The 10,111-nt window shown below is 46.2% G+C and overlaps 1 protein-coding gene across 1 annotated transcript in view; it reads left to right on the forward strand.

Moving 5' to 3' along the window:
• Positions 1 to 2,938: 2,938 nt before the first annotated feature.
• LOC123093372 (solute carrier family 35 member F2) overlaps positions 2,939 to 10,111 on the forward strand; it is a 23,139-nt gene continuing 15,966 nt past the window's right edge. Inside the window, exons 1-4 of the mRNA XM_044515332.1 lie at positions 2,939 to 3,276; positions 3,432 to 3,526; positions 3,612 to 3,669; positions 3,776 to 3,970. Coding sequence (XP_044371267.1) covers positions 3,159 to 3,276; positions 3,432 to 3,526; positions 3,612 to 3,669; positions 3,776 to 3,970 — 466 coding nt within the window. The 5' untranslated portion in view covers positions 2,939 to 3,158. The remainder of the gene's footprint in view (positions 3,277 to 3,431; positions 3,527 to 3,611; positions 3,670 to 3,775; positions 3,971 to 10,111) is intronic.

Consider the following 10,111-nt stretch of genomic DNA (forward strand, 5'->3'; position numbering starts at 1 on the left):
CGGCCTCCGACTCCGCCCGTCCTCCGCGTCGTCGCCCGCTCCGGCAACCGCCGCCGCCGGCGCCCCTAGCAGCCGCCCCGGCCTCTCCTCCAACCTCCCGCGCCCCGACTCCGGCCGCCGTCATCCCCGTCTCCGGCGAGCCGCGCCGCCGCCTCGGTCCTCGCGTCAGATCCAGATCGGCCGGTTGACTTTTCCCCCTCTCGGTTTTCCACTAAGTCATTTTCTGCAGTAAAAATCATTGCATGTTCATCGCATCACATCTTCGCACCCATAGCTCCGTTTCGTGCGTGTAATATGTCAAATTGTTCGTCTCGAAGAGTACATCATTTATTTCTATTGCATCTTTTGCATTTGAGGTCATCTTTATGCCCGAAATGCTGTTGGAAGAGGGCTTCATATTGTTAGTTTCAGATTCTTATCAGCACGAGCTCTTTTGTCATTTTTGCCATGATTGATGTGTGCATCCTATGGACTTGGTCCCTAAATGTGTTTTGAACTAGGCTATGTCTTCTTTACAGAGGTGCTTACCATATATTTTTGTGATCAATGTGGTGATTAGCACAAGCATGCAAACTAGGCTTCGTGTTAACGCTGCTTTTAGTTTCTGTTCTGCTGTAATTTTGTTGCCATGTAAACATGTTGCTACAGAGTAATCCATGCATAATTTGAGATACTTCAGTAACGGTGTTTTGAAAACATGGTTTTGCTCTATCTATCCATGGTCCTGGTTGTAATTATGGAGTAGTCTAGCATGTCATTTTCGTGCTCTACTTTTGCTTCAAATTGTTTCCTGGCAGATTGTTTACATGTTATTCAATTTGGCCGAGGTTGTTGTAGTTGGTCCGGGTATGCTATGATGTTGTTTCTTGCCATGTGTAGCTTCTATGTCATGTCTTCTTGATGGATGTCCCAGGGCTTGTTCGAAAGCCTGGCACTATTGCTTTGTCTAATACCTAGAACTCAGGCTAGAGGCTTTAGTAGTATGGTACAAATTTTCAGGAAGCAGAAACTTTGCTTTCTGGTGCATATATATATGGAGGCCTTTGCCCTCATCGAGCCTCACTTGTGTATCCTTCCTGTGTTGGAACTTGCAATTATGGTGGTTTGGGGACTGATAGATATGTTCCAATGATCACGAGGAGGGGATGGTGTGGTTGTTTGCAGGCTTTCTTAAGTAAGGTTCATTCATTCGAAACATTTTTAGGTCCAGAAAAACAAGAGAAGAAGACTTTACAGGTGTGTTGCTGGCCTGGGAGATTCTGGTTCCATACTGTACAGAACAGGGCCTAACATTGTTATCCGCAACAATTAACGAGTTTCTACCACATTAGAGATACGGGAGCTGCGGATCAATCTGCATTGAATAATAAGCCACGATCACTCTATACGAAAGCTGCTATGGAGGGAGGTAACATCTCTGAAATTGCTAGGGAGGTGAAAATCTTAATTTGTTTTCTTTCCATGAGCATCTATCTATACAGGACATTTATTGAACTCGATCTGGATATTGTCCCGGTAGGGCCCATGCATCTTAATCAAATGAGAACTGAAGCTATTAGCATTATTTCATTAGGCTAATATCCTTTTAGTGTTAGCTAAAAATTTGTGTGCTCTTTTCTAATACCAGTCAGATCCAATCATACTACCCTGCAATTTTTTCCTGCTATTTAGTTTTTTTTTCTTTTCTTTGACAGTCTAAAAGTGTCCTCTTCAACTTCTGGCTATATGAAATGCATTTATGTGTGCTAAATCTTTCCAAGTTATCATCATCATAACTTATAGAGTTCAAGTCTGTACTGCGTCAAAATGATATGGTTGGTTCAAATACATTTGTGATGTCCTCGTCGGCTCTTTTTCCACTTTAAGGCTCAAGGAGCTCTTAGGTTGGTTAATTTAGGTACACATATATATCTACTAGTCAAACCAAGTGCCTTGAGCTCCTATACTGGCGTGCTGCACGCCAGTAAGCTTGTATGTGGGTATTCTAAACAGCAAGCAACCTTGTACCGCAAAGGCACGGTTTGTGGTCGCTAAACTGTGCTGTGCTTAACTTATTTTATAAGATGCCCTGGAAAAGTAGGTCTCTGTTTGGAAAACAAGGATATAATCTAGTGAACTCTCAGAACAGCAGACTAAAAATACTACAGTTACCACGTAGTCGGATATATCTATCCTATTTTCATGCTAGCCAGAACAAGATTTTTAAACTTTTTCTGCGGATTATACCAAAAGCATGCACTAGCAAAGCTTAAAATATGGAAAAGTAACAGGATTTTACCACAAGCAACCTGTGTGCCGAAAATTAGAGTGAAAGGCGACGTTCCTTCAACAGCTACAATTTGAATTATTTGCTACAAATTTCTTTTTTTTTTAAATATCCGTCTGTCGTACCCCTGCTGTGAATCAAACTGCTAATCATGTCTGTTTATACTCCCTGAGCAGGTGCCGACGAGCTCCATGTGTGAGCTGCCTGCCTAGTGCAAAATAAGTTTATTTGCAAATATTGTATATTCAGATTGGAATAAGTGTCACGGTGGAGATTACTAGTTCCAAGCATTTTTCTTTTTGATGTTTTGCTAATGCAGATGAAACCTAGTACAGGGGAGTGAATATTTTGTCATGTTTTGACTGACGGCCATGGTGCCAAAAATCCCGCCACAAGCATCAAATTGCGCTTTTTTGTATTGGTGTAAAGCTTATTTATGAATAAATATGGTTGGTACTCATCTGACGTACTTGCATATCTATATGCAGCGGATATTTCGTTTCGTCTGCTCAATACTGTCCCAACATGCCTACCAGCAGACTCCATCAGATCCTCTCCCTTTCCCTGCAGCAAATCTGACATGGGCGTATCAACTGCCAACTGCCAACTGTCTACTGTCTACTCCTTTCAGGCAGTTGCAGTAGTGAATCAAAAACCAAAACAGGCCCGGCCGGATGCCTCGACAGGAGAGGAATTAATGAGACACGAGCTGCTCACTTAAATGATGAGATCCAGACACCTCATAGCACAAAGAAAAACATAAATCAATGGACCCGTCACATACTGGCGTGCTGCTCGATCCATGCGCAGGCAGGCCCATGGAGACTCTCCTCTGCATCTAATACAAATCTGAGGCTTGTGTTTTCAGCGTGCACCTTGGTCAGGCAGGCCCATGGAGATCCGGACCAAGGACGACGCATGGCGCCTGCTGCTGGTGCTCTTCCTTGGCCAGCTCGTGGCCTTCTCCATGGCGGCCTGCAGCTTCGCCTCCTCTTTCATCGCCAATCTCGGTACCATCCTTCTCAGCAATCTCCATATATCCAAATTATCATTTCATACAGCACTTGCTAATCTTCTTACTCAATCACCCATCTGCCGCATTGGCCTAATTCCTACGCAAGAAATCATCACTCGGTAAAGCATATAATTCCATGTATTTATGCAGGAGTTGACACACCACTCGCGCAATCATTCTGCACACATCTCCTGTTGACCTTAGTTTATGTGCCGATCCTCTTGCGTCGACGACAGAAGCTGCGGGTGAGCATAGCTGTATGAAAATCAACCGTGGAGCTTACCTGATGTGGTTTCACGTCTCACTATTTTGGCCGCTCGTGTCTTGTAGATACCTTGGTATTGGTACTTAGTGCTGGCCTTCGTCGATGTCCAGGGGAACTATCTGGGTGAGTACAACAAGCAATATGGATTTCAGTTAGATACTAAATGCAATCCTTGCTCCTGGTGATGAACATATATAACCATCTTATAAACCTCAAACTTCCGTTGCAGTTACCGAGGCGTACCAGTACTCATCCATCACCAGCGTAACATTGTTGGATTGTTGGACTGTTGTATGGGCCATCATACTCACCTGGTACGCACTAGGCACGAGATATTCTTTCTGGCAATTTCTGGGGGCAGGGACCTGTGTGGCTGGGCTAGCTCTTGTGCTCCTTTCAGATGCAAAAACTCCAGATACACAGGGTAAGGGCAACTCTAATCCATCCCTAAAGCTTAGTGCCCAAAAATTACTGGGTATTGGACAGTGGATTCTAACCCATCCCCACAAGTTAGTTTTGAAATAATTGTTTGTGCGTTGAATAAAATCTCTACAACCTACATGAGCCATCAGATATTTGCTAACAGTTATAGCAAACATGATGGCAAACAACGTGTAATATAATAAAGCACCAAAGGCAATCGTCCTGTCCCTAGAATTCAGCTGCTCTTTCTGCATCCTTCCCATCATCCTCCTTTCTTGTTGCCTAAACTTTTTAGCCTCACAATCCTTGATTCTCTCTAGGTTGTTGTTCTTTATGGCAAGATCCTGGATGACATTTTTTGCCCTGCCTTCCCGTTCATTTTAACCCACTTCACATATGAGTAAACCCTCCAAAGGAGGGGTGCAAGAGGCAGCCCGCCAGAAACCCGTCCCTTCTTTCAAGCTTGTGAATCTTTCGCTAGGAGAGTTCGACACGTCTAGTTCATTTTATACTATTTTCTCATGTTTTGCGGGCCTAGCGGGGACCTCTCTTGCAACCCTATCCAAAGAGCAAGCTATCCTATGATTAAAAGGAATTCTATAGGTTTTTTGGAGAATTGAAATCCTTAGGAATTTTTTCTAGGTTGGTCCTTTGATTCATAGGATTCGATTCCATATGAATTTTAGCCTGGCTCAACTGGTTGGGGGAGTGGATGTACAAACCCAACACCTGGGTTCAAATCCTCACGGAGGCGAATTTAGGTTCCTATATATTCTTGAGGACCAGGCTTTCCTGGTACTCACGCATTTATTGAGGACCAGGCTCGGTGCGTAATCGAGATTAAAAATCCTAGTACTCATACTTAAAAGGCAGTATGCATCCCTAGTTGGTGCAGAGGCCGGGGAAGTGAAATTTTCCCCCAATTTAAGTTCCCGCACCCCCCGGGTCATCCCGCTCGGGTGACGGCAGGGGCGATCCAATATCGTCGCCGCAGGCAGTCCACCAGACTCCTTGTCTCGCCGGCGCCTGAGGCCTTGCTGGCAAAGCCTGCGCGGGTTCGAGGACGGCGGCGGCGGGGCGTTCTCTCTCTCCCGGCTTGGGTCCCGTCGGTGGCGGCTCACTGCAGGCCTCGGGCGGATCAGCGTGGGACTACAGCAGGGCTAAGGCGCCCTCCGGGGAGCGGCTGCTTGGTGTTGGCCATGCTATGAGGCCCGATGCATGATGTGGAGGTGCGTGCTCGAGGCGGGGTCGCTTCGTCCAGGTGTGGCTCCTTCCGGCGGCAAGGTCCCGATCTGATCCCTGCAAGGAGTAGCAGAGCGGCGGCCACCCTCTAGATCGGTTGGGGCTAGACCAGCGGGGTGAGTGGGCAAGACCGGGTGGTCGCGGGAGTCGCCGGGTTCAGGTCAGATCCCTCTGGATCCGGCGCTTGGACGCCGTCGGCTGGCGCGGGGTGGTGGTGTTCATCGCTGGCCATGTCTGATTGATGAATTCGACGCCTGGATGATCTACGACGACTGTTCTTTTTGATCCTCCTTCCTGGTGGGTTGAGCACCATGGCACTTTCATCTCTGCAGGTTTCGGTTCACGGCTCGCTGCCGGATCCGGAGCAAACGGTGGTTTGGTGGTATAGGATGGGGACCGGAGGAAACTTTGGTCGGCTGGTTCGGCCCATCATCGGCGACGTCCCTCGAAGCCGTTACCCTCCCTAGAGGCTAAGTCGAGGTCCCTCCTATCCACCTCCGAACCCCTCCCGGACGGAAGTCCAAAATTCCATCTGGATTGGGCGGCGGCAGCGTCTTGAGCGTCGTACCCTCCATGGAGGCGCTGTCTCGGGAGGCTCAGGTGTTCGGGGAAGAGTTGTTGTGGGTGGTGAGCTCCGCATAGCTCCAGCAGCGGTGACGGTGTGGAGGTTGGCAGGAGGAGTTGTCACGCCCAATATGCGACCCTATCCAAAAGGAACTCGAAGGTCCCACCAAGGATAGACCCGCATATTGAAACGCTTTTGCAAGGTGGATATCATTACATCAACATTACATAATAGATGGGGATACATACAAGAGGCATACAATGCCACACGAATACAACATCACAATACATAAGAGCATCATCCGTCTACGGATGAAACACAAACAGAGACTTAAACGACATCCACCCTGCTAGTCCAGGCTGCCGACCTGGAACCTATCCCCTGATCGAAGAAGCAGAAGAAGAACTCAACGCAATCAAGCATCGCTCTCGTGTCATGATCATCGCATAACCTGTACCTGCAACTGTTGTTGTAGTAATCTGTGAGCCACGAGGACTCAGCAATCCCATTACCATGGGTATCAAGACTAGCAAAGCTTAATAGGAAAGGAAGGGGTAAAGTGGTGAGGTTGCAGCAGCAACTAAGCATATATGGTGGCTAACATACGCAAATAAGAGCGAGAAGAGAGCAAGCAGAACGGTCGTGAAGCTAGCAATGATCAAGAAGTGATCCTGAACTCCTACTTACGTCAAACATAACCCAAAACCGTGTTCACTTCCCGGACTCTGCCGAGAAGAGACCATCACGGCTACACACACGGTTGATGCGTTTTAATTCGAATCAGGTGTCAAGTTATCTACAACCGGACATTAACAAATTCCCATCTGCCAATAACCGCATGCATGGCTTTCGAAACATTATACCCTGCAGGGGTGTCCCAACTTAGCCCATGATAAGCTCTCGCGATCAACGAAGGATATACCTTCTCCCAGGAAGACCCGATCAGACTCGGAATCCCGGTTTACAAGACATTTCGACAATGGTAAAACAAGACCAGCAAGACCGCCCGCTGTGCCGACAAATCCCGATAGGAGCTGCACATATCTCGTTCTTAGGGCACACCGGATGAGCGAAGCGTACAGGAACCAACGTAACCCAAGTTGCCAAGGGATGGCCCCGCATGGTGCTCTAGTTTGGACCAACACTTAGACAAGCATTGGCCCGGGAGGGGGGGGGGGCTTAAATAAAGATGACCCTTGGGTTAATTACTCCCAAGGGAAATATATGTGGTGGTGAGGCAAATGGTAAAACCAAGGTTGGGCCTTGCTGGAGGAGTTTTATTCAAAGCGAACTGTCAAGGGGGTCCCATAAATCACCCGACCGTGTAAGGAACGCAAAATCCGGGAACATAACACTGGTATGACGGAAACTAGGGCGGCAAGAGTGGAAAAAAACACCAGGCATAAGGCCGAGCCTTCCACCCTTTACCAAGTATATAGATGCATTAATAATATAAGAGATATTGTGATATCCCAACCAAAATCCTGTCCACCATGAAGAAATCTTCAACTTCACCTGCAACTAACAACGCTATAAGAGGGGCTGAGCAAAGCGGTAACATAGCCAAGCAATGGTTTGCTAGGAATAGTGTCAAAGGTTAAAGGTTCATGGCAATTTGGGAGGCTTGATGAGCAAAAGATAGGTAGTGCAGCAAAGCGATTGAACGAAGCAACTAGCATAGCAATGATAGTAGTGAGATCCAGGGTAGCGGTCATCTTGCCTGAAATCCCGCAAGGAAGAAGAACGAGTCCATGAAGAAGACGAACGGATGAAGCCACGAAGACGAACCAAGCGTAGACGAACGAATCCTCACGATCGCAACGAAACGGGAACTATCGAGAAGAAGCACACAACATAGTAAACACACCACACATAGACAAGACATGATGCACAACAAGCATGATGCATGACAAAGCTACATGAAACTACTCATGGCAAGAGATGATGCAAACAAGAGCAACACATCAAGGCAAGTTTAAATGAGGCCGGGAACAACATATAACAATCCCGGTAAGTCCTCATATGCATATTTTGAAATTGGTCCAGATATGAATAAACCTTATGTTCAAGTTGTTAAACAGCAAGTTAAGATGCACAAAGATGATCTACATGAGATTCTAGTCAAGTTACATATAAAATTCATTTAGATTTGGAGCTACGGCCTAGAAGATATGAGCAAAACAAGTTAAACATGGCATTGATGCAAAATGCATACAAACATCAAGCAAACACCTCAAAACAAGGATGCAAAATGATAATATGAAACTACATGCAAAACTAAGCAAGTTTCATATAGAGCATACTCAAAACGGAGCAACGGTTCAACCCATACACACTATACAAGTTATAGCAACAATCTGTCCAAAACAGCAATTAGGCATATTGCAAGCATCAAAACAACATGCTACAGGACCTCAACAAGAAAACAAAAGACATGGGCATGATGTACAGGTAAATCATAACAAAACATGAACACTGAGCTATCTCCAGAAATCACTAGAAAATGCTCAAACACACATGGCAAGATCGCAAATAATATCAGTTCAGACTTTGCAGAAAATAACATCAGGTTGCAATGTTTAGAGCTATCAAGCAACATGTTACAGAAACTTATCATGGCAAAAAAAAGGCATGGCATGATACTACTAAATGCATAGAACAAAAGTCCTTTACTGACCAAGAGCCAAAAAGGATCAGAAGATATGATGGCACCCATGTAAACATAGCAAGTTATATTACAGATTCAAACATGGCAGGAACAATGATAAGTAGGCATGTAGATGAGCTTGTACCACTCACCACAGAGCAATACATGGCATGGCAAGACAACCAACAGTAAGAAGACATGATTATGAAGCTAAGCATGGCAATAACAAGTTCATAGGGCGCATGTGTCACTAACAACAAGCATGGCAACTGAACTTAATGTTAACAGGCTGACAGCAACATTATTTAGCAACTTTGGAGCAAGATTACAACAAGCTACAGCAGGCTATAAATGCAACAAGGGGCATGAATGGATAGAGCATGACATGTAGAACAAAACACCCTTAGTGAACATCTCCAGATTATGCATAGAATGACTAGTAGGATCAGGTTTACATAGCATCACGAAATAACAGATTCAGCCTAGCAAAACAGTAACAGCAAGTACACTACTTAACAAGCTCGATTCACTCACCGCAAGTCATTGCATGACAAGATAAGCATAGCATCATCAAGAAGACATGTTTATGAAACAAACCAAGGCAAGAACAAGTTCATGGCATGTAAGGATCAACTACAACAACCTTGGCAAAATTGAATAACATGTAAACAATCTGCCAGGAAATATTTTGAAACAAAAGTAGAGCACGAAAATGACATGCTAGACTACTCCATAATTGCAACCAGGGGCATGAATGGATAGACAATAACCATATGTTCAAAACATCCTTACTGAAGTATCTCAAAATATGCATGGATCTCTCTGTAGCATCATGTTTACATAGCATCAAATAACAGCAGAAGACGGACTAAAATCAGCAACAACACGAAGCCTAGTTTGCATGCTTGTGCTAGTCACCATATTGATCACAAAAATACATGGTAAGCATCTCTGTAAAGAAGACATGTCATAGATCAAAACACATGTAGACATCAACCTCATAGGATGCACACATCAATCATGGCAAAAATGACAAATGAGCATGTTCTGTTACCAGATAGCAGACAACATTATGAAGCACTTTTGCAACGATGATTCAGGCATCAAGATGAGCTCAAATGAACATGATGCAATGGAATGAAATGAAGTACTCATTGAGACGAACAATTTGACATATTGCACGCACGAAACGGAGCTAGGGATGCAGAGATATGATGCGATGAACATGACATGATTATGCAAAATATTTCGGGACTTAGTGAAAAACTACCAGCGCGGGATCCAGATCGGGGAAACTCCATTCCTCGAACAGAGCAGCCATGGCGGAAGTCAACGCCGGCGTGGAGGGTGCGTGGGACTCCGGCGGGGCTCGGGATGGCCGGGAATGGGTAGATCAAGTCGAGGGAGGCCGGATCCGGGCAAGGGCGGCGGTGGACGGAGCTTGGGGCGACGCTTGGCCGGACTTGAAGCTTGGGGCGCCATCCATGGCGGCCTCCTTCTGCATCACGGGAGAGAGAGGGAGATGAGCGCGGGGGAGAGGAAGGACAGGGAGAAGGAGAAGGAGACAGGGCCGGCCTGGACCGGTGGCGCTCCGGTCGCCGGAGTTGGACGGCGGCGAGGCGGCGGGGCGGAGTGCAGGAGGCGGAGCCGGCGGGCGACGGGAGGCTCGGGCGGAGCAGCGGCTGCGG

The sequence above is a fragment of the Triticum aestivum genome, chromosome 1B (assembly GCF_018294505.1).
Source record: "Triticum aestivum cultivar Chinese Spring chromosome 1B, IWGSC CS RefSeq v2.1, whole genome shotgun sequence".
NCBI classification, from domain to species: Eukaryota; Viridiplantae; Streptophyta; class Magnoliopsida; order Poales; family Poaceae; genus Triticum; species Triticum aestivum.